The sequence below is a fragment of the Diceros bicornis genome, chromosome 2, assembly GCF_020826845.1.
Source record: "Diceros bicornis minor isolate mBicDic1 chromosome 2, mDicBic1.mat.cur, whole genome shotgun sequence".
NCBI classification, from domain to species: Eukaryota; Metazoa; Chordata; class Mammalia; order Perissodactyla; family Rhinocerotidae; genus Diceros; species Diceros bicornis.
In genome coordinates, this window is record NC_080741.1 from 1,333,603 (window position 1) to 1,358,537 (window position 24,935).

The 24,935-nt window shown below is 46.7% G+C and overlaps 2 protein-coding genes across 5 annotated transcripts in view; one reads left to right on the plus strand and one right to left on the minus strand.

The window, feature by feature from the left end:
- The window catches only part of DHX36 (DEAH-box helicase 36), a 42,021-nt gene extending 37,732 nt beyond the window's left edge, over positions 1-4,289 (plus strand). For both annotated transcript variants that reach the window (XM_058550625.1, XM_058550626.1), the window contains exons 23-25: positions 1,963-2,083; positions 2,715-2,867; positions 3,272-4,289. In XM_058550625.1, the coding sequence (XP_058406608.1) occupies positions 1,963-2,083; positions 2,715-2,867; positions 3,272-3,457 (460 nt within the window). In that variant the 3' untranslated portion in view covers positions 3,458-4,289. The remainder of the gene's footprint in view (positions 1-1,962; positions 2,084-2,714; positions 2,868-3,271) is intronic.
- Positions 1-24,935, minus strand: part of ARHGEF26 (Rho guanine nucleotide exchange factor 26) — a 128,698-nt gene that overhangs the window by 4,037 nt on the left and 99,726 nt on the right. For 2 of the 3 annotated variants that reach the window (XM_058550635.1, XM_058550631.1), the window contains exons 12-14: positions 17,872-17,939; positions 16,525-16,629; positions 13,853-15,951 (exon numbers count right to left, since the gene is read on the minus strand). In XM_058550635.1, coding sequence (XP_058406618.1) covers positions 15,809-15,951; positions 16,525-16,629; positions 17,872-17,939 — 316 coding nt within the window. In that variant the 3' untranslated portion in view covers positions 13,853-15,808. Of the gene's footprint in view, positions 1-13,852; positions 15,952-16,524; positions 16,630-17,871; positions 17,940-24,935 lie in introns of those variants that run through there. The other variant, XM_058550637.1, reaches the window with a different exon arrangement.

The window sequence follows — 24,935 nt, forward strand, 5'->3', positions numbered from 1 at the left end:
GCCTTTTGGCAGGCACTCTAGATTAGAATTAGGTATCAGCAGTCATTAAAATAGTGACTCGTCTAGTGCATTCATGAGTGAATATTTTAATTTGAGGACTATGTCCTAAGGAAGTAATTCCAAATGTTTTTTAAAAGTTGTATTGTAAACAACATAGAAGTCTAGTAGCAATGGGGAAATTATGGTTTCATAATACCCTATTATATGGCATTTCTGGTAGGTGGGCATATAAAACTGTGTAGTAACATAAAATATTTGAACTGGTATTAAATGAAAAAGTTGGATACTCTATGACTATAAACATGAAAAAATATAGACCTCAAAGATAGTCTGCAGTACAGACAGTGTTCTAGAGTGGTGGTTCTCAGCTGGGGTGATTTTGACACTGTCCAGGACATTAGTGGTTGTTATAACCTGGGGGATACTACCAGGATTTAGTAGATGGAGGCCAAGGATGCTTTTACACATCTGCCCCGCACAGGACAGCCCCCACAACAAAGACTTCAACGTGTCAAAAATGCTGAGGTCGAGAAACCCTATTCTCAGGTATAAGATAATGGGTAACATGAATGTTAATCAAGTTGGCTGGATTATCCACATTTTAAGTGATGCAAGTACTTTTTTGACATCAGTACTTTGTCCAGTTCTTCATCTCTCTCCGTAACTTCGCAGGTAGCTTAACAGAGAGATACAAACATTTGAAATACAAACATTTTGTGTATCCCTCTGCCATCCTGGGAAGGCTTTATGAAAAAGATGTACTTCTCTTTGGATTGGTGCTTTGTTTTGGTGTAGACCAGAGGAGAGCATACTGGCCAAATATCGGCATACTGGCCAAAAGCTTGTTTGTGTAAATTTTTATTGGAACACAGCCAGGCCTGTTTGTGTACGTGTTGTCTGTGCGTGCTTTCTTGCCACGCCAGCAGAGCTGAGTAGTTGTGACAGAGATGGTTGGGCCCACAAAGCCTAAGCTGGTTTCTCTCTGGTCCTGTGCAGAGAAAACGTTTGCCAGCACCTGCTGCACTAGTGACGTAGGGTTGCAGGATGGCCTTGGTAAAGTTGACTGTGTGGTGCAGAAAAGTAATTTCTGATTTTATTCTGAATAATGACTCATGACTGTGATTCATGATTTTGGTGGAAATATTAGGAATTTCTAGAACCACAAGAAAGATGCTCTTAAAAACAAATAGGAAGGATTAAGGGATTATCAGCTTTTATGCTGTTGTCTAGTACAGGTAATTACCACTGACATTGAATAATATTAATTAAAGCTTCCTACAGATCGAGGTAAAATTTTTACGACTATCAAAGAAAAAACCTTAGGAACGAAGAGGCTGAACTAGAGCTGTGTCAAAGTACATTTATTCCAAGTGTTCCTGTTTTGAAATTGGGGGATTTGAGTGAACATGAACTATTGGAAAGATATTTTAGAATAGGTTTTTAAAAATCACTTGTAGCTAAAATCACTTCTAAACAAAATTCCCAATTTTTTATTTTATATTTGTCTGGGTGCATAACCTGTGAAATTTTTTAATTGATCATTTCAAAAAATTATTCTGTAAATTGAGGACTATTTGTCAGTATCATGATTGATAGTAAAATATATAGACTTCTCCTGGTCTGAATCACTTAGAATTATTTCAGATATTTCTTTCTTTCTTTGTCGTTTAGTGGTATAGTATATATTTACATAATTAAGGAATATTCTGTCACTTATCTGTTAAATAATTATACCTGCAAGAAGAGGATTTGTTGTACGATTTATAGAGTATTTGTATTTAGCTGATATTTTTCCATGTTTTATTAAAATAAGAATTCTGCTCTTTCTTCAAATATAAATTTGTAAATTTATATTGCAAAAATAAATTGAACTCATCTGTGGAGTTTTTTTTAATAGATTCTGGAATTGGTTTAGAATCTCCCAGAATTTTTTTAACAAACTACATTTTAACTTTTTTAAAGGGTGAAAGTTTACACAAAAACAGATGGACTAGTTGCTCTTCATCCTAAATCTGTTAATGTGGAACAAACTGAGTTTCACTACAACTGGCTTATCTACCACCTGAAGATGCGGACAAGTAGTGTAAGTGAATATTGAAAACCATTGTGGATCTGAGTGTTAGTCTGGTTGTAGTTTTATTATTGTACGCTTTTCATAATTATAAATAAAATTTGTTCTCTTTAAAAAAATGTTTTTTCTGACGTGAGTTACAACTTCTTTAAGCAAATAACCTGTACTTTTAATGTGCAGTTCTGTCGCGATGGATTGTTGAATTTAATTAATTGGGACAGTTATTTGATTTGTATAATTTTCTTTTAGAGCCTGCTTTCAAGAAATTATTGACATTTTGGAGTATACAGGAGTTTATACAAAGAATTTTGTTGGCATGTCAAGTATTGGTATATATATAGATAAAAATAATTTTAGCTACATTAGTGTTCTGGTTTTGTCAGTCAGAAAATATTTTGTTCAAAGACTAGTGCTATTGTTTGAATTGAAACAAAAATATAAAACTCCTATGTTCTCTGAGTTAATGAAGAATGGCTCATTGTAAATGGTATTTCTTCATAATTAGTCTGTAATTACATGAACTGGATAATACCTATTTTAGAAGGAAAGCACTAATTGATATTGGTGATGTTATTGAATTAATGTGACAGTAATCCTTTCAGACTCCTGAATGTATTAATTTGCTTTAATTCTCATTGTATAGATCTACTTGTATGACTGCACAGAAGTTTCGCCGTACTGTCTCTTGTTCTTTGGAGGTGATATTTCCATCCAGAAGGATAAGGATCAGGAAACCATTGCTGTAGATGAATGGATTGTCTTTCAGTCTCCAGCCAGAATTGCCTATCTTGTTAAGGTGACTAATTTACATGATTGTCTTTGAGTTTACATATAAGTTGGTATGTGGTCTTGTGGTTTTGTTTCAAATGTTATATATGTTATGTTAAATATTTCTTGCTCTATTTCGACAGAGCCAATAGTGTTGAGAAATAGATTCGTAGTTTTTCTGATTTGTTTTTTGAGACAGTTACAGACCAACCCTGCTAAATGGCTCAGTGTGTTGGAAGTTTGAATTTTTTAACTTTATTATACTTAGTTGGCTACTTATAACCATACTTTAGTGAGTTGCTCATTAAATATTTCAGTCTTCTGCATAATAGCTTATGAAATTCCTTGTACCGGCTAAAGTCACTTGTATTTGTTACATTGTTGGATAGTACGTCTGTCTTTGTTGACCAAATGTAATATTTCCAACCTTAGGAGTTAAGAAAGGAACTGGATATCCTTCTGCAGGAGAAGATCGAAAGTCCCCGTCCCGTGGACTGGAAGGACACTACATCCAGAGACTGTGCGGTGCTCTCAGCTATCATCGACTTGATCAAAACACAGGAGAAGGCAATTCCCAGGAACTTGCCACCACGGTTCCAGGATGGATACTATAGCTGACAGTTTTTCTGTGGTGGTCTGAAAAACCAGTTTGATAGCTATTTTCCATCACAGTTTAATTTTTGGCTAGATGCCAAACACTGGGACATGAATAATTTTCATGTGTAAAGTAGAAACCTTCAGCAGGTAGTGAAGACTTAGTGTGCATGAGTTAACAGTGTTATTTGTAGCTATTATAAATATACCATAAAAAACAATATGTTCTCTGATCATACACTCTGTTGTGAGGGTGTCCGCACTTTGGGACTATTCCTCTTATAAATAGTGTTGTACCACTTATGAAAAATTAATTTTTCTGCCTGTAATGACTGAAACAGTAAAAATAGAATGGTTAGCCAAAAAGCAGTGTCAAGTAAGAATTTCAGCACAGCCACATTTTTTAAATGAAACTACTATCAGAAGTAAATTAATTTGTTGTAATAAAGTCCAGTGTTTAATAAAATGTACAGTGTGTAAATCTCAGCTAACTTTTTGACTTGGTGTCTACATCTCCACCTATCCCTTGGTTTATTTGATGTTTTTTATCTTTTTAGAATATAGTCATACCCTTTTACCTCACCCTGTGCAGCATAATGTAGCAATTGAGAGCATGGGTCTGGAGCCTGACTACCCAGATTTCAGCTCTGTCACTTACTAGATGTGTTGGGCAAGTTACATGACTTCTATTTCTTTGTCCTTATCTGTAAATTTTAGGTAACAATTGTGTAGATTAAATATGTTAATGTATCTAAGTGCATAGACTAGTGTCTGGCATGTAGAGGGTACTCACTAAATCTTGGTTGTTATTTGTCTCTGAAATATTTTTTTTTTAATAACAATCCACTATATTACACTTTTTTCCATGCTCTGAGTGCTGTTTCACCCTCAGCCTGTGGAGGCTCCTGTGACATGCAGTGTATTTTCAGCCCTGTCAGGTTGTGGCGAATGCTGGTTGCTGTCCAACAGCCGTTGGGTCCCTCCCGTCTTGCTTGCCCAGCCTCGTGCCCAGGGATGTTGGACCCTCTTCCCCCAGGGTGGGTCGGACTGTTCTAAGCCAATCGTCTGTGGTCTTATTCCCCTGATGAGTAACTGATGAGGTGTGAGTATGAACGTGTCCTGACTAATGGCAACTGAGAAGAGATCTGCAACGGGGCATCTGAGAGGATTTCCTCAGTCATAGCCTTAGAAGAGGAACATCTGCTCTCCTTCTCTGGACCTTGTCTTGTCTGAATCCGGCCCACAGAACTGCTGCAGCTGTCTTAGGAGCACAACCTTGGCTCACTGCAAAGGTGGAAATCCCCAGTCCTTGATAAAGCAAGTGAGCTGCTGCATTATCCAGCTCTAGAACTGCCCTACTCGTGGTCTTGTTTTGATGTAATCAACCTTTCATTGTGTTAGCCGCTGTTAGTAGGGTCTTGTGTATAACTCTGCAGAAAGCATGTCAACTGAAACACACAGTGTCCATCATCGAGTGTTTGCTGAGGCCTTTCTACTGTATTTTGTGATCTAACAATTTGACCCCCTATGTCTGATAAAAGATGTAAAAGGGGTTAGTACTGGACATACTGCAGAAAGCACATACGAAGAACATCTGCTGCACCCTAAAAACTACAACTTTGTCGTGCCTTCCAATAAATGCGAAGAAACCAAAGGAAAAGCGTGTTGTACGATGACTGGGATTTGCTGATGATGCTGTGAGCATCTGTGGACAGCCTGGTTCAAGTACTGCTCCTCTCCCTGGGAACATACGTCAGCCTGTCGCTGCCTTCCGGGGTTGGAACATACTGTGTGCCAAAGCCATTCTCTGGGCCAGTCTCCCAAGGCCGATAGTGTCTCCTGCACTCCTTCGTTGAGTCGTGTCACGCTACTGCAGCCTGTGAGTTTTGCCCCTGAACTCAAGGTGACCGTTAGCTCCTACTTGTGTTCTAAGAATGCATATGTTCGTGCTTTTTTTTCTTGCTTTTACCATCCAGTTTAAATTCAGTCACTTGGCCAAAATGGTCCTGGCAGAAAGCATTTAAAAAACCTGTAAAAACAGATTACTAGTTATTTTTTTCCATGTTCACAAACTGATATTTAATCTCCATATAAATGGGGGAAGTATTCCTGAAGAATTGTTGAATAGATGAACTATTCAGAGATTAAAGCAGTTATCACCCCCAATTCATGTCTTCTCTACAGCTGATCAGGATGGAAAGTTTAATCAAAGGTGCTTTTATGTTCTGTTCCTTTTGTTTACAGAAAAGGGTATTACTGAGTGGAAGACGTATTCCAGGTCTGAGAACTATCTGTTACATGGTGGTTTTAAAGAATAAGACATTAAATTAAGAAGAAAAGTCTATTTGCCTCACCATTCTGAGTGATACCAAGGATAACTCTTGAAAAAACAACTCAGAAACAGAAACTTATGGAAAAAACAAAAGAAATAACTGGATAATCTTTGAAAAGTGTCTTTGGAAAGTGAGTCCATGTAACACCTTCCTAATTTATTAGGTTTGGCAAAAGCTCCAGATACGTTTATACCAATTATTAGAAGTGATTTTCTCTTCTTACTGTGTTTTCAAAGTCAAGTCCACCCTAAAAGTTAGAAACTATAGAAAAGCTTTAGAAGTTTATTCTAGTACCCCTACCCAAAGTCAATGGTGATTTTCCTTCCACTCAGCTCTGAGTTTGTGTATATTTAAAGTAATTGTGATCATGTGGTATTGTCATATATTTATAAATGCTAATTGTTCTTACATGACATTTTTCTTCTGATTTTAAAATAATACATCCTCGTAGAGTATTTGGAAATTTAGCATATAAAAACAAAGCATGTTACCACGGCTATGTTTTGATATATTTTCTTTTTTTTAAGCTTTAAGGTATTATTTTATATATAATAAAATTAGCTGATTTAAGTGTATAATTCTGTGAATTTTGTCAAATGTATGAAGTTGTATAATTGCTACCAACACAATCTTGATAGAGAACATTCCCATTACCTAAAAATTTCCCTCTTATCCTTCGCCCTGCCCCACGTCCCACCCACTGGCAACCACTGATCTGCTTTTGGTCTCTAGTTTTGCCTCTTCTAGAATTCCAAATAAATGGAATCATCTACAGTCTTTCATGTCTGGCTTCTTTCACTTGCCTTGATGCTTTTTGGACATTACACTGTTGCAGGCATCAGCAGTTAGCCTTGTTCAGTGGTTGTACATTGGATGGTTATCCAGGGCTTCTTCATTCATTCACCAGTCGATGGACCTTTGAGTGATTCTCAATTTTTTTGCTATTATAAATCTGCTATGAACATGTGTATACAAGTCTGTGTAGATACCTGTTTTCATTTTTATCTTGGGTAAATACCTATGGTTAGGATTGTTGTGTCATATGCTAAGTACGTCTAACTTGGTAAGAAACTGCCAAACTGGTTTCTGCAGTAGGTGCACAATTTTACACACCCACCAGCAATATGTGATGGTTCCCAGTGTTTCCAGTCCTTAGTATTTTTAGTTATTTGTTGTTTTGTTTAAATTTTAGCCTTTAGTGGCTGTGGAGCCATAGCTCATTGTGGTTGTGTTTCTGTGAAGATTAGTGGTGAGCATACTTCGTGTGCGCCTGTAGTCGTCTCACGTATTGCTGTGTTGATTTTCCACCTCGTGTGTTAAGTGTTGGGGCTTTAGGGACATATCTGACTAGGGAGAGGGAGGATTAGTTTTTATGAATGTCAGAGATGCAGAAAATTACTAAGTTCAGTGACGTTGAAAATGACAAAACGTGCCCTTCATGAGTAGGCTGGTACAGTGTAGAGTTAGCCACTGTGACCTAGTGCCAGAAGGGAACAGCACCACTTTTAGGCGGTTGTGATGTGAAGAGGTTGCACATCCACCACAAGGTAAGGAAGATGGCATGAGACAGAACATTTCCTGGTGTGGGAGAAGGCACGGGGGCCGAGGGAGACAGCTGATGTGCAGGCACCACAGACGACAACTTTTCAATTCTGGTCGTCTTTCTAGTTCTTAAGTTTGATTCATGTCTTAGTGGTCTAGTATGAATTTTCAAGTAATTTTTTTCAAGAAGACAGTGATATATTTCTGAGTATTGCAGAAATATTATATTACCTTCACACAATGAAGGCAACTTGGTGGGGAATAAAATTCATTTTAGCAAAGCTTCCATTTAACGAAACAGTGATTTCTTTTTTTCTAGTCCTTCCATCTATATGCCTTTTAGGTATTTCAATGCTTAATTTTTTGCCATAGGCTTCCATTCACCCCATTTTATTTTAACAGCTATTTCTCTTGTTAAATTATTTAATTGTTGCTGGAAGCCAATTTTTGATTTTAAGGCAAAGATGGTTAAATGTTTTTGTGGGATCTGGAATAAGAATACAAATAGAGGCCAATACACCAGAGGTCAAAATATTTTTTAATTTTAATTGGATTTAACAAACTTGGATAAGATACGTTCTATCCTCCTACCTTGACAAATATACATTCATAATGACAATAAAAAATGGCATAAAACCATGTTTTTTTCTTACAACTGAAGGTCACCAAAATGCCAGAGGTGACTTCTAGTTTACCCCAGTATTTTGATTTTTTCCAAGTGTTCTTTCCATATCAGTTGATATAACCATGGGGCTTTTTTCTTCTTCCGCCTGCTAAAATGGTGGATTACACGGATTGGTTTTCAGATCTTGAACCAGTCTCGCATTTCTGGAAGAAAGCCCCCTTGGTTGCAGTGTGTGATTCTTTTTATCTGTTGCTGGATACGATTTTACAAACGGCTGGATTTAATATTTTGTTTAAGATTTTCCCTCTGTGTTCATGAAGCCTACCAGTCTCTAGTGTTCTTTGTGTGAGGTCATGCTGACCTCATAAAATGAGCTGGGCCGTGTTGCCTTCCTCTTCTAGTTTCTGGAAGAGATGGTGTAGAACTGGCATTAACTCTCTGAATGTCTGGAAGATTTCTGCAGTGAAAGGACGTGCACCTGGGTATTTCTTTTTCAGAAGTTTTTAAATTACGAATTCAATTTATTTAGTAGTTACAGGACTATCTAGAGTTTCAGTAGTTTGTGGTTTTCAACAAATTGGCCCATTTTATCCAAATTGATTTAGGTCTGTCAAGTTGTTTGGATCTCCCCTTAGCCTTTTAATGTCTGTGGAACCTGTGACAATAGCTCCTTTCATTCTTGACACCAGTACTCTTGTCTCACCGCCAGTCTTGCTAAAAGGTGTATCAGTCGTGTTCATCTGTTCAAAGAACTAGCCGTTTGTTGTGTTGATGTCCTCTGTATTTTCAGTTTCCTTGATTTCTACACTTGTCCTTGTTTGCTTCCTTCTGCTGCTTTGGGTTTCCTTTGTTTCTCATTTCCAGTGTCTTGAGGTAGCGGCTTCAAGTTCTTGTCTACGGTGAGTGTTGAGTGCGCTGAGCTCCCCGCTGAGCACTGCTGTAGCTGCAGCCTCCATGTTTGGATGCTGTGTGCTCATGCCATTCCCTCAATGCATTTTCACTCCCTTCTTTACCCGTGTGCCTCTTGGAGGCATAGATGGCTGAGGAGTGTGCTGTTTAATTTCCAAGTGTTTGGGGATTTTCCTGTTTTTCTGTTATTAATTTCTAGTTTGATTCCATTATGCTGGTTGGGAAACAAACTTTTGATTTGAGTTCTTTTAAATTTGTCAGTTGACGACCCAGAATATGATCTCTCTTGGTGAACGTTCCATACCTACATGAAAAGAATGTATAGCCTCTGTTGCTGCTGGAGTGTTCTGTAAATGTCATCTAGTCCCGTTCCTCGATGGTGTTCTGTTCTGTACCTTTACCGCTGTATTGTGCGTATTTGGCTGTTTTTTTCTTTCAGTTCTGTTAGCTTTTGCTCTGTTATTTGGTGCATGCACATTGAGGGTTGTTGTGTCTTCTTCACAGATTGACCCTTGCGTTGTTGGGTGGTGTTCCTCTCTGCTCTGGTGGTTTTCTCTGCTCTGATGTCCACTGTATCTGGTATTGATAGAGCCCTCCGGCTTTCTCTTGATTGGTGTTTGCTTGACAGATCTCTTCTGTTCATTTACTCTCAACTTACCTGTGTGATTATATTTGAAATCTCTCTCAAGTTGACAGCATATCATTAGGTCACTTTTCAAATGGACTCTGTCAATATCTTTTGATTAATATATTTAGGCCACATACATTCTATATATTCCTGGATGTTAGGGCTTCAGTCTGCCGTTTTCTTATTTGTTCCTTTATTCCCTTTGTTTTTCATTCCTCGTTTCCTTTTCCCTGCCTTCTTGTGGCTTACCTGAAAAGGTTTTAGTATTCCCTGTTACTTTATCTACTGTGCTTTTCAAGATATCTCTTTGCATAGTTTTGGGGTTTTGCTGGCTCTGGGTTACAGTTTACGTGTAACTGATCACAGCCAACGAGTGTCAGCGTTTTGCACTTCCAGTAAAATGTGTGTGAGACCCCCACCGCCATCCAGCTGCCTTTTCCCTCTGCTTTATAACTCAGTTTTCCTAAATATCTCCTCTACGTACATCGAGAACCACATCAGACAACATGATTGTGCTTTCAGCCAACTAAGCCGAGGATAGTCTGTTATGTTTACCAACTGTTTGCCCCTTCTGTGCTGCCTCCTTTCCTGATGTTCCAAGTTTCCCCTGCTGCTGTTTCCTTTGTTTGGAGAACTACTTTCAGCAATTTTTTTTTAATTAATACACTATATTTTTTTAGACCAGTTTTAGGTGTACAGAAAAATTAAGCAGAAAGTACAGAATTTCCTTATGACCCTCACCCCCTCCTCCTAGTTTCCCTCATTATTAACTTCTAGCACTAGTGTTGTGTAATTGTTCCAATGGAGGAGCCAGTATTGATGCATCATTATTAACTAAAATCTATGGTTTACATTAGGGTTCATTCTTTGTGTTGTACGTTTTGACAAGTGCGTAAGGACATGTATCCACCATAACCTATCATACAGAATACTTGCACTGCCCTAAAAAAAAGTCCTCTGTGCTCCACCCATTCCTCCTCCTCTCTCCCTGGACCCCTGGCAACCCCAGATCTTTACACTGTCTCCGTAGTTGTGCCTTTTCCAGAAAGTCGTAATTGGAGTCACACACTGTATATATCCTTTCAGATTGGCAACTCTCACTTAGTAAGTTGCATTTAGGGTTTCTTCACATCTTTTCATGGCTTGAGAGCTCATTTCTTTCACTGCTGGTGAATATTCCACTGTGTAGATGGACCGGTTTGTTTATCCATTTATCTATTGAAGGACATCCTGGTTGCTTCCTTCCTACCTTTGGCAATTATGAATAAAGCTGCTATAAACATTTGTGTGCAGATTTTTGTGTGCACATAGTCTTCAACTCGTTTAGGTAAATAGCAAGGAGTGTGATTGCTGCATCATATGGTGTGTTTAGTTCTGGAGGAAGATGCCCAACTGTCTTCCCCGTGGCTTTTGCATTCCCACCAGCAATGAAAGCGAGTTCCTCTTGCTCCCCATCCTCACCAGTATTTGGTGTTCTCAGGGCTTTGGGTTTTAGCCATTACAGTGGGTGCATAGTGGTATCTCACTGTTGTTTTAATTTGCAGTTCCCTAATGATGTATGATATTGAGCATCTTTTCATATGCTTATTTGCCATCTGTATTTCTTTGGTGAGTTTCTGAGATCTTTGCCCATTGTTTAATTAGGTTTTCTAATTGTTGAGTTTTAAGAGTTCTTTGTGTATTTTGGATAAGAGTCATTTATCAGATCTGTTTTGCAAGATTTCCTCCTACTCTATGGATTGTCTTTTCATTCTCCTGTCTTTTAATCAAGTTCTTCTTATTCATTTTTTTCTTTCATTGATCATGCTTTTGGTCTTGTTTTTAAAATATCATTTCAAACCCAAGATCACATAGATTTTCTCCTATGTTATCTTCTGGGAGTTTTATATTTTTGCATTTTACATTGAGGTCTAAGTTTCCAAATAAATGGATATTTTTTTACTTTTTTGACTGATTTCTAACTTAATTATTGTAATCAGAGATCTCGCTAACTTCAGTCCTTTAAAATTTGTTGAAACTTGTTTTATGACCCAGGCAATAGTCAAATGTTGTAAATATTCTGTGTATGCTTGAAAAGAATGTATATGCCTACTGTATTATTGTTCAAATCTTCTACACTTTTATTTTTAGCTATTTTTCCTACCAAATGAGAGAGGTGTGTTAAAGTTTCATGCTATCTATGATTTTTGGATTGATTCCTTATATTTCTGTGAAATTTTGCTTTATATATATTGAGAGCATATTATTGGGAGACTATATGTTTGGAACTGTTGTATCTTCCTGGTTAAGTGAAACTCATCCTCATGCAGGCTCTCTCTGTCCCTGTCACACCTTTTGTCTTACAGGCTGTTTGTCTAACACTGACAGAGCCCCATGTGGTGAAGGTTGTGACATTCTGCACAGATCCTCCTTCAGGGCTGAGGGGCTCGTTCCCTTAGCTGCTGGAAGTGCTACCAGATGACAGCCTTCACCCGCCAGCCCTCTACAGGGACAGGGACTGTCCTCAGCTGACGGGAGGCCTTACCCAAAGCCACCTCTCCTTCCTGGGGACAGCCTGCATCCCCAGTGGTCAGAGCAGGGATATTTATAAAGGCCCAGGCCCCCTGCCAAAGCCCCCTCTGTCCCCTCTCCTCTGAGACTCCAGGTGAATTCCCACATCCTCCTCTCCACACTTCCTGTGGCTCCTGCCAGCCTCGCTCCCGGCACACGGATATGTATCTCCCTTAACTATCTAACCTGGTGTCAAACCAGTTCCTTAATCTCTAGTTGTCCTTTTTTCCTCCGTCACTTCCTGTAGTTGTTAGTTGCGTATTGCACTTGAAAGTTTGGCTTTATCTCCGTAAATGTAGCAATTACAGTGGTTTTACTGTCTCTGGTGATTTTGACAACTAGAGTCCCTGTGAGTGTACTGTTTTTCCATTGTGATGCTGTGTCTCAGAGCTTTTTTCCTGAACCTTTCAATTGAGCACTTCGTTTTGGAAATAACTGAGAACTAAGATGATGCTAGCTTCCTCCAGAGCGAGGATTTGCTTCCTTCTGTCAGGACCTTGGTGTGCTGGGGCCCAAAGAGCAGAGCTTGAGGTCCTCCAGGTTCACATCCTCTCTCCAGAGGAAGCTGTTTGTGGACCCTCCACAACAAGGAGATGACGGTGGGCACTAACTCTGACCTGTGTTATTAGCACTGTGAGTCCACCAACTAGCTCTGCCCCTCTGCTGCCTTCCAAGTCTGGGAAAAATGTAGCAGTAATTTGGGATGGAGGATGGAGCAAAGAAGAGGATGCATCCTGTCCCTTCCAGAGATGGTACCCCATCTCTTTCCTCCATCACTAGCTCGAGCAAAAAGCCAACACTAGCTCGAGCGAAAAGCCAACAAATGATGCCTTTGATTGGCGTATCCCATTGTATGGCTGTATTTTAGCTGCAAAGGATGCTGGGACACCATCTAGCATTTTAAGGTTTTATAGAGGGTATTGTAGGCAGAATTCTGAGATGACCCCATCATCTCTGTCTTCTTGGTGTTGCATTTGTGATTATGTTATGTTATGTAGCAAAGGAATTTTGCAGATCTAATTAAGGTCCCAAATCAGTTGATTCTGAGTTAATCATAAAGGAGATTATCCTATGGGCCTAACACAATTACATGAGTTCTTTAAAAGCAGAGTTTTCTCCAGCTGGTAGCATAAGATGGCGTCAGGTTCCAAGTGTGAGGAGGGTTTAATGTGCCACAGCTGCCTGGAAGATGGAAGGAGCCACGTGGGGAGCGACAGGAACGGCCCCTGGAAGCCAGCAAGGACACAGGGCCCTCAGTCCTACAGTCAAAAGGAACCAAATTCTGAACATCTAACAGGTATGAGCTTGGAGGGAGACACCAAGCTCCAGTGAGAAGGCGGCCGGCGGCACGGTGAGGCTCCAGGAGAGAACCCGGCCGTGCCGTCCCGGGCTTCCGACTGCAGAACTGTAGGTGATAAAGGAGGGTTGTTTTAAGCCACTAAGTTTGTGGAAATTTGTTACACAGCAGAGAAAGCTACTGTAGGAGTCATTCTCTGCCCTCCCCCAGGCTCACGGGGCGTGAGGCTCCCAGAGCACACGGGCTCAGATGGGCTCCAGCGGCGGCAGCAGTCAGGGGCCATGACTGTTGACGCTCAGCCGCCCCGGCGTCGGGCAGCTTCGCAGAAGCAGTAGAAGCAGCACGGCCGGCTCTTCAGATGCTCCGGCCCCCCAGGGCAGCTGATGCCAACACGCCCCCAGAGAGGGAGGATCAGTCACCTCAGTGTTAGCTACAGATTCCTTCTGAGTAGAACTCTGATTTGGCCAAAATTCAGCAAACTCTAAACTTAAATGAATACATCCTACAGTAAACTAAATCACATCAACACAAAACCACAAGTATATACAAAATCTTTATAAATTCACATATTTCACCAAAAGTGTACAAGCAGTCTCAATTCATAGGGACAAAAATGAACACTTCTGTTCTCCACAGGTTACTGAGTGAAGTCACTGTACAATTCAGAGAAGCGATTCATAGGAACTGAACTAGGTTTGAAAACAACACTGTGTCATGTAAAAACAATTCACGGTTGAACCTAAACATTGTGAATGTGGTAAACGCCTGCCGTAAAATAACGCTTCATCTAGTAACAGTATTGACCTGCTCGCTAAATAAGGCTTTGATTCATAAGATGCACAAATTTCCAAAACTGTTAACATCTCTACTTATAAATTAATTCACAGGACTCGTACAGTTGCTTTTAGCTTCAACTGGGTATTAGCAAAAATAATACAAAATGATCCCTTTGCAAGCAACAAATTTACCTTCCTTCCTAAATGAAAACCTCCCGTTAGATTAGATTACGAACTGTTAGCCCCTCCTCCAGAAAGTCTGAGACCTTAAGGAGAGACAGACTTCCTGTGTCACCAACCTCCTATCTCCTGGACTGACCCAGACCCCAGGAACTCAGGGCCTGGTGTGGCTCTTACACCTAGAAATGGATGCATGATGCATGGATAAAGGAGAGCCATCCGGGCGAGGGGCCCAGTGCCCAGGCTGGCTCATGGCCGAGGTGGGACACGGCGTGTGAGCCAAGCCTACCTCCCACCCCGGGCTTCCACAACTTGATTCTCCACCTGGGTAACTGGCTGGCCCAGAGTAACTGGGACATGTCAACATAGCTCTGAGCCCTCAAACAAGAACAACGTGCCCCCTGCCAGCTTTTGTCCCTTTGTGGAGGAGAAGGGGGGAGGCGGGGAACTAGGCTGCCAGGGAACATCCCTTCTCGCTCCCAGCCTTCCAAGCCCTCGTCCCCTCAGGAAACATACTATTCAAATGACTTTTCTCCCTCCTTGAAGGTCCGTAGACACCCGAGGTTAACAGACTCCAATCCAGCAAGCAAGGCCTCTAGTGCAAATAAAAAGGGCCCCGGTAAGGTCAAACGCTACGTTTCATTAGGTGCCGGGCTGGCTTCCTGACACCTCTGATGGCCTACCTTCACCTTCCTTGAGATTGTTAGTGCGTTTCAGCCAATTTCCTGGGTGGAAACAGGAGCAGGAACAGTCAAAACCCTTGCGTTACTGAGGGCACAGCAGCCTCATGTCAGTTGATCAGCTCATTCAGGAATATTTTTAAAAAGTAGGACCCCTGTCCTATAGTCAGGATGTTCCCACACATGTGAACCATCTACATCCTATGTTGTTAGAGTAGCTTAGGTTTTATGAGGCTATGCTTATCCAAGACCAATATTGGGTGAGGTGGATTTAAAAAAAAACTCTTTAAGCCTCCTTACTTCCCTTCAATGAGGAAAGAGGTACAAAAATTCAAGTGTCAATTTTCCTTTCCTGGGAAGGGTTCAGAAAAACAGCTCACCTTCAGAACCCTGCCAGGTCCTTAGAAAACCAACAGAGCCTTAGAATCAGAGCTGGAACATGAGGCAGGAAAAAAGTCTACAGAACTGGGCATTCCTTAAAGACACGGTCTTGCTAATACTGGGAGAACCAGAGAGGAGACGTTGAAGGAGGGACAGCGTGATCTTGGTTAAGTGAGCACAGAGGACACCAGGACACAGCATCTTACACACATTTTTATGCCAGAACATGGTGAACTAGGAGCTGAGGCCGCCGATCCCTGAAGTGGACTCAGCCGTGCTGTTCACACCCGGAGGGGGTGCAGGAGGATCCCTGTCACACACTGAGCTTTGTTCTCCTGAGAGAGCATAACCACCTGGCAAGCTTGAAGACGAGTGTTGTCATTCTTGTAAATAAACAGGCTGTGTTAAAATTAACAAAACCAGCCCACCGTGACGTAGTGCACATCTTGCAGCAACAGAAGGCCATCGGAGAGGCTACACGTTGGTCTCCAGTCCTAGCAAACGCCCCATTCTCTCCACGTTCTTGTCAATCGTAGCTTGACATGTTATCTCCTTGGCACATTCCAGAGGAAACCAACCCCTTTCTCCATCTCGCAGTCTTTCCCCTTCGTACCAGCCTGCAAAGAACAGCGTCCTTGTGAAGCAACAAGTATTTGGATGAATCTTGACTGTGCTTGGCTCCAGAAGGATATGAGCAAATTTCAGGGGCAGCATCCTGCCCCAGGTTGGGAACCACGGATGATGACAGGTGAGGAGAGAGAGGTGGACCAGAGGGAAAGGTTTCAAGGGGGAATGAATGACATACCAGGGGAAGAACACGATGAGAGGCCCTGAAGTGAGGCGGCCGACAGTGTGGGAGCGTGGGCTGAGCTGCGGGAGGGGATGCTCTGGGAAGGGGCAGCAGGAAAAATGATTTCTTTTTTTAAAGTAAGGAAGGAAGAACCTCTGGAGATGAAAGCCTGGTCCCTGGGGGACTGGGAAGGAAGGAAAACTTTTCATGGTTCCTTTTGAATAACCAACCATGTGACTGCATTCCTATTCAAAAACATCTAAAAACAATAAAATGCACACAGGAGAGAGAGGAGCACGTGAGAAAACCGAAGGGATATGGAACATGAGCGTGAGTAACAGAAATGAGAGCCCCAGTCCTGATGGCAGGGCCTGGCGCCTGTGAGAAGGCTCCCACTCACCGTCGCTGACACGTTGGTAAATGAGGACCACGTCTGCCACCTGCAGGGAGAGCTCATCGGGCTGCCTGGCGGTAAAGGATCGTGTGATCTCCACCTGGGTCAGCGCTGAGGAGGAAGGGGACAGACTGAGCTTCCGGGAGCAGAGGAACAACAAAACAGGCACAAACCAGGGGTGTTGGTGTACTCAGTCTTGCTGTGCAGTCAGGGCCGCTTTGAGAGAAAGGTCGGGCCCGGCAGGAAGCAGGAAAGTGCTTCCAGTCTCGCTCACTTGGCTCAGAGCGTTCGAATTTCAGAAGCTCAGAATCAAGAGGCCTTTTACGATGTATGAATCCCCTTGATAACAGCCTGATAAGGAGTCATCAGTCATGTCACACAGTGGACTGGAAAACCGCCATTGTGCATTGGGGAAACTGAGGCAGGGCAGATCAGGTAAAGTGCCAGGGCCACCATCTGTGCTGAAACCCGCGCTGTCATCAGGGACCTTCCCTGCCACCAGCAGCAGCGCATGAAAGCTGCCAACGGTTAGAGACGAAGAAGCTCCACCCAAAAGCCAAGGAACATTCCAGAGTTCCCCCAAAATGCTGGATCTTAAGAAGACAGTTAACTGCTGAGGCTTGGTTCTGACTGACATGACTGCTTTCTTAATTTGTTTCTAATATAAAACTTGCTTCTAGGGAACTTTCAAACCAATCACTCTCGCGTTAGCGCTAAGCTATGACTTCAGGGGCTCCAGGAGAACCAGCCCGCTGCCCTCATCTCCCAGCGAGAGATCCTCCCAGCGAGAACCATCCAGAGAAGCCTGACATCAGCACGTGACACCACCCTCTACCGCCCAGCGCCCAGCTATCCGGGAGAACAAGATGCATCTTGTCAATACGACCACGTTCATGACAAAGGGCAGAAGGAATGGTGAAGTGCTTTTCTTTAGGGTTAAAAACACATTGCTGCTTAGATCAGACTGTCAGTCTGGAGCAGACTCAACCTGCGACACCACCCGTTAACACAGCTAAACCTCCAGAGCCTCACAGCCCAGCCAGGCTCTCGGGCTGGCGTGCATTATGTAACTCCACCCTCCCGGCGCCCTGAGTCGTGTGTCACGATTCACCTGACTGCAGAGGGCCAAAGGGCTCAGGGGACATGCAGACATTTGCACGTTCACCCAACGAGGACTGTGCCTGGATTTGTATTCACACCCCTCGACCTCCACAGCAGGGGCCACCCAGTTCTGACACAGGGCAGCAGGAGGGGAACCTTGGAGAAACTCAGAGAGGAGGCTGAGCACTGACGACCCAGTGTCCAGCAGGGGCGGGCCCCAGGGCCCAGAGCGGGCGCCCCGAAGGTACTCACAGGTGCGGTCCAGAGGCCGATTCCCACTGCTGTGTCCCAGTGCAGTGATCCAGCGGGCCCGCTCGCTCCTAAACACAGAGGCACAGCAACTGAGACAGAGAAGTGTGTTCTGGAATCACAGCCATGCCCAGAAACGGGAGGTTCTGAGAGAGGCCTGAGGCTGGCCTTGGAAAGGAGGGTGGGGGTATTGAAACAAGACAGTCACGGAAACCAAAACTAGTCACTGTGAAAAGATTCTGAATGAATCTGGTGGGTTACTAAGTGGAATTTCTCATATGACACAAAGATTTAATAAAAAGCTGATTACACTAACATGCTGTAATCATAAAAAGATATTTAGTACACTCATAATCTGATGTTTAACATTTCAAAAAAGTAATTTCATTTAAAAAAATCCTAGTCAATCAGTCTCTCTCCTTCCCCTCCCCCCACACTCAAACCATTCCAGAAAAGATGAGAAACTTGACATATTTAAGGTTGTTTAGTTCCTCTCACAACTAATATTGCCAAATATGAGCCTTACTGAAATAGAAATTCTTTGATCTTTTGCAGACCATTCTCAAATGCTTAAAATGGTGTAATGAGTATAGCCAAAAAAATTTTAAGGAAAAAGAAACCAAGACTTTTTATACAATTACAAGCTACAATTACATGAAACAAAATAATTCTTTAATTAAAGGATCAAAAGTTTCAGATCAGCAAGCACTACACAATACAGTCACCCCAGATTTGATCTGGAAAGTCAAGTGTTAGGACGGTAATTAAATAAACCACAGAGACACACTTTAAGTCTCTCCCTTGTCCCTGTGGCCCCATCCTCACCCCCGGCGTGTCCACCCGTCCGTCTGCACGGGGCCAGCTTCTCTCGGCCCTGGAACTCAGCCTCTCCTATCTGCCCTTCTGGCTCTCAGAGGCGACCTCCCCTGTTCTCACCTGCCGTGCCCACTCACTGTCACCCTCCACGAGTATATACAAAAGGAGGAGCAGACGTGACAGCAAACACCGCACTCGTGCTGGGTGCACCAGCTCCTCGGGCGTTCGCTCAGGGGAACCCCCACAGGTGCGGAGGGTCCCTCGTCCCAACCAGTGGCCTCGGCACAGGAAACCACGGTTCCAATTCCCACTGCCACCAACCAGCTCACTTACCTCACACTTCATGAAAGTGGAATCCTGTACCACACCCACTTTTGTGTCTGGCTTCTGTTCAACACGCCCACTCCATACTGAAGACACAGCCCAGCTCCTCCATGCGGCCCCTCTGGTGCGTGACCCCGCTTGTCTGCCCCATCCCAGTCTGATAACCCCACTTCCACGCGGCCCGGGCTCGGCTGGTGACACGGCGGGTCAACGGTGAGTCAGGAGGCACGCTCTATGTGGGCTCACTCGAGATCTCCAGGACGCGGCTACAGGTCACCACTCCCGCACACTGACCCCATCCTTACTGACGTGTCTCGTTCCCTGGCCAGGCCGTACACGGCGGGAGGGCAGGAACCGGCTCTGTTCTAGCAGTGTCCCAGAGCACCCACGTGCCAGGTACGGTCCCCTACTGTATTTTGGGAGTATCATCTAATCTAACCTTTACAACCATCTTGGAAGAAAATATTACCATTATTATTTCCGTTTCTTCAGAGGACAAAGCCGGGGTTTGGGGTGTTAAGTGCCTGCTCACAGTAAAGCACTGAGTGGTGGGGTCAGAACACAGAGCCCGGTGCTGACATCAAGGAGGCGGCATCCCTGCAGCTGGTCACAGAACAATGAGGGGGTGGGGAGGGGGGACCTCGGGTGCTGGAAGCCGACTTACGTAAAAGCAGAAAAGGGGGCTGGGTGGGCGAACCGCTGGCACTGGGAGCAAAATGCACGGTCCTGCTCTTCAAGACTCCGTCTCTCTCGAACACGGAACAAGCAAAGCACAGCCTCCTGAAGACACCCCCAAGCACACACTGAAATCCTCAGAATCATCTCTTTGTGGGGTAAGATCTACTTTGTCACTTAGGCTCAACTGGAAGTTCCGAAGCACAAGGACTGCAGACTAAATAAGGACCCCATGGAAGATCCGCTCACCAGGAGGATCTGGACCACCCGCTGCGGCTCCCCGAGCTGCACCCACATGTGTCTGCCTCACCCGGCCTCGCTGCCGTCCGGTCCTCATAAGACCCCCCAGCTTAGACCGCTGCTCTGGCATCGAGTGCCCAGTGTCCAGAAGGCCAGATGACACCTCCCTCCTGGGGCAGGCTGCCTGCGTGCTCAGGGCATCCCTCAGACACGGGGCCCTCGCCAGCACTCCAGAGGACAGAACAGACGCTCCTCGTCACCCTCACGGAGAGGAGCCGCTTCTTGAAATGGCTTCAACTGGGTCAGTGCCACCCCGCTGAGATGCCGTCAAAACCACACAACGTCCTAGGGGGCTTCCCAGGGCCCTGCCAGGAAGCCCCTCCCATCACGAAGCAAAAAGCCCCGTGTCTCTACAGCAGGGGGAGACTCGCTGGATGTAAGACGGTGTTCCAGGAACAAGAACCGGGGCGCAGACACACAGTTTCTAAACTCCGCCATCAAGCCCGGGCTCCCTCGCAGACAGCTGTTTTCTCCAGGGACCACACTGAACAATTAACATGAGTTCACAGTGCACCCCAACCCGGATCAAGATTATTCCCTCTGCCCAAATGGAGTGACAGACTCAGCTGCACCAACGTCGACCTGGCACGTCACCTCCGGAGACCCCCCACCCGTGCTCAGGAGCCGCCCTGCAGGCCTGCACTCCCCAGGCTGCCACTGGGCCATGGGGCCTCCTGCCCCCACAATGCAGGAAACACACACACAACAGCTGGCACAGCGCAACGCGCCAGGACAGAGGACCGCAAGACACACGTCTGACCCGGGAGAGAAAGGCCTGGGCGAGGAGAAGCTCTCCAACACCAACATCCGCCAGCGAGGCCCTATCCCCACCCCAAGTTCTCCGGGCAGGGCGTGAAAGACGTGCCTCAGCTCCTGCTCCGGCCCGAGCGGGCGGCGCCGTCCTGCTCTCACGGGATGGACTAAGCTCAGCAGGTTGAAACGTAATCGCACGAAGCTCAAAGATGCAGCAAAGCAGGGCTTCTCCCTGAACCCCAGGCTCCTGTTGGAAAAGAGACACACTGTGAGGCGGGAAGCGGGCTCCGGACAGAGAGGCAGGACTCGACAGGACTGAAGGGAGCGGAGCCCCGAGCGAGGCTGCACCCCGGAGTCTTCCCGAGGCTTCAGTAGGATTGAGGAGGCCTGGCTGCTGTCTGTCCTTCCTTTCTCCTCTTAAGTCAGCGTCTGACCCTCCTTTGCGCTCCTCCTCAGCCCACACATTGACCCTGGGCTCCTTGGAATCTCCTGTACCCACGGCCTCTGGAAAAAGTCCTCCAGGCCTTCACACGGGGCAGGATTGTGGGGATGGTGGCTTCTGTTCATCTCTCACATTCAGTTCCACTAGACGAGCTCGATAACCTGCTCCAGGACAGAGGACCTGCAGGGTCAGTGTCACCGTGAAGGCTGAGCCACAGCCTCACAAAGCCAGACGCCCGCTCTCTAACCAAAGCAAAATCATTCCCCCAGCCCCTAAATTTAGTTCTACAATTTAGATTCTGTAAGGCATTACATAGTTAAATCAGTTATTTCCTGTTTATCATGTCAAGAAGCTCAGGACGGAGTCTGGTCCAGAATCCTGGACTTCATCTAAAGTGGGTCCGTTATCTGTCTCCTCGATGATAAGAGACCCCAACCATCACCTGTCTTACTGGGGTCAGCGACAGGACCACAGAAGAGCAAGTGTTTGGATGGGCACCATACAAACGTAAAAGACCACTACCGGACGTGGACTCCAGATTCCATGAGGAAAAAACACCACAACCGTAACATACACATTTTTCCAGATAAACTGTCATCTCTATATTGTGGATTTTTCTCACAGGATGCAGTACAAGAGTGCGTCAGAATTACTATTTGCAATTTTATTCCATCCCATTTACTTCCTGCTGTTAAGTCATTCACAGAAGCAGGACCAGCCCAAGGCTCCCTGAGAACAATGCCCCTTTATCAGGAACCAGAGCTGGCTGGACGCTGACAGGACCCTCCAGTCACTGGGCTTCCGGGCGTTTCTGAGAAGGCTCTCTGCAGACCGACGTGATCAGTACTGTGGGTGGGGGAAGTCTGCGTTCACTCCTGGGCACATCTGGCATCTCATCTCTGCACGCTGCACCCGAATGCACCGGAACCCCATGTGAGCCGGACCTGGGGACGCCCCCGCCGCGGCCCCTGCCCTGCCCTGCCCCTGCAGCTGTCTGTGCCCCATCGTAGAGGAAGGCAGACACGGGGCTCTCTGCTCCGCAGTCCTGAGAGGCCCAGAGCAAACGGAAAGGGCCTGGTAAAACAGTCTTCCTTTGTCCTTGTCTGAAAGATAGGCTTTTGTAGTTTCCACAGACTATTGTCTCAGTAACAATAAAATAACTTAAGATCGTTAACAAACAGACGTAGCACAGCATGCACAGCTTGGATGTGCAGCCTAATAAATGTTTACTACATCCTTCACAGCAAAAGTTGAAAAACAAGTGGAATTGAGGGAAAACTTGCCCCAGCAGCACGCAAAGGACGCGAACAGAGACTGAGAGGAAGAGCTACGTCCCTGCACACGGCTCCTTCCCCTCACCCCGGACACAGGAAGCTCAGGATACTAACTGTGGCCGATCCCAGACGCACGTGTTCGTAAGCGGCTGTGCACACGGAGAAGCGCACGGCCGGCAGGAGTGGGGATCCGCGCAGACCGAGGGGCCAGGGAGCCGGTCAGGAGCTGTCCAGCGGTCCCGGGGACGAGTGACCGTGGCTGTCCCAGGAGGAGGCAGTGGATGCAAACGCGAGGAAGCATGCAGCAGAACCAGCCGAGGGGGACCCACTCAGACCCGGACGCCGCTTCTAAGCTCAAAGGGGTCAGCGACAGCGCTGGACGGCCGGCGCCACTTCCCGCCGTCGGGGCAGAGCAGGAGGAGGACGGGAAGCTGGACGCGGCCCCGGAGCCGCGGCCCCTCCTCCCACGGCGCCGGCCCCCGGGAGGAAGCCACGGGGGGGGGGCAGGAGCTCAGCCCCCCGCAGCAGCTGCTCAGCCCACCCCACAGCATCCCCGCGCCTCCTTCCCCCCAGCCGCCCGCCCCTCCCGTCCGGAAGCGGCCCTGCGTCTCCGCCCCCTGAGCGCACCGTCCCTCTCTGCCCCCGCGCACCGCGTCCCAGCGCCCCAGGACGCCCCGGCCCACGGCAACGGGACCCCAACTGCTCCCCCGCTGGAACCTCTGCCCCGCTGCAGTCTCCCGGGCACCCCCACGGCTCACGGGGCTCTCCGTCGACGCCTCTCAGGACACCTGCGCAGGAGAACCGGCCCCCGCCCCGTGGACAAGTGTTCCCGGACACACAGCCAACGCGCTCCCGTGAAGCAGTCCCGGCTTCCACGCTGCAGGGACGCCGCCTGCCGCGAGGCTCCGTCTGCTTCCCCACACCAGGCCGGGACGGCGGGGGACCGACGCCGCGGACACGCCGCCGCAGCTCGGTCTGGAGACCCGGCCCCGCTCCCTCCCCGGTGCACGCTGGTCTCGCCGCCGCCCCTGTTCAAGCCACGTCTGCCCACACCCACCTCGTCCCTGAGGAGGGCTGCGCTGCTGTGCCTCAGCACGCGGCCCTGCCTGTCCCCGCGGGCCGCCTCTGCCTGGTCACAGGGCTCGGTGCAAATGCCACCTCAGAGTCCTCCTCCTGCACGTCTAACCACGGGCGCACGCCGCCGCCCCAGCTCCCAACCTCCCCTCCCATCACACGCGGGGGCCTCCTGTCTCCGCAGCACCTGCCGAGGAGAGATGCTTCCCCCGAGTCCCGCTCCCTGCAGGCCACTGGCCAGGGGACGAGTTCACTGCCACCCAAGGCCGCCCCCAAGGGCAGGACGCACGCAGGCGGAGCTCTGCGTGTGGACGGAAGCCCCGAGGGGTAGGGAGCGGGTCTCCACCCTGCTCACGGGGACATCCCCGCGCCCGGAACACTGAGGGGACGCCGGTGCCCAGTAAACCCACGGAGCTCACGGAGGGGTGGGGGCCTCTCTCGGGAAGGCCAGCCGTGCAGCGCAGGAGAGACCGGCGGCCTGGTCAGGAGGAGCAGAGCCCGGGGCAGCGGGCAGGACACAGGGGACAATGCAGCAGCGGGAGGGCCACAGCGGGCGCGCACAACTCCCTGGGGGGACACACGGCGCGCGAGCGGTTTCCTGCAGAGGGGGACCTGGCGGGGTGCTGCAGATGGCATCCCAGGGGGCGGCAGACAAGCGGAGGAGCAAGGGTGCAAGTTTTCCATGGAAACAGTTCTTGGGGCCGTGCGCTATCTATTCCACATTTCCTTATAAACTATTTCAAACCATATGATGCCCTGAACTGACAACTGAGTTTCCACAAACTTCTTCCTTTTCAGAGTCGATGGACTTTAAAAAAAAAAAAAGCACATTTTAGCCATTTCTCACATTTAAGAGCACATTTAATTCCTGGGGGTTCCCTTCCATACCCACCAGAAGGCCAAGACGGGAGGCAGGGAGGACACCGGCTGGCGGCTTCTCGTAAGAAGAAGAACATCTGTTACCAGACAGAACCAGTTCAGGAGGGTCAGGGTCTGGTCCCGCTGTAACCAGCCTCCCTCCACCCTCTGGGGTCTCCCTGCTCACCCAGGGAAGGCGAGGGGCTGGACAACAGACTATAATCAGGGCCACCGCATATTCTACTGTCCAAACAAGACACTGCTCGAGTCAGGTGGTGCTACCGTTGATTCTGCCAGGACAAGACACCATCTCAATGGGGGAAACCGAGACATGCCGTCACCTTCTCACGCTCCCTTCAGCTCTCCCGGTCTCTCCTCTGGAAGCCCAGGTCCCTCCTGCCCGCTCCGTCGCTGGCTCAGGGCCCACACGCCCCAGATGCTCCCCAGTGTCAGCTCGTCTCCTTCCGTGAGCTGCTCTGCATCCCCACATCACCAGGGCTGCTGGTCTGGCGTCCACAATCCCACCGTCTCGGTGCCCAGCCCAGCACCCA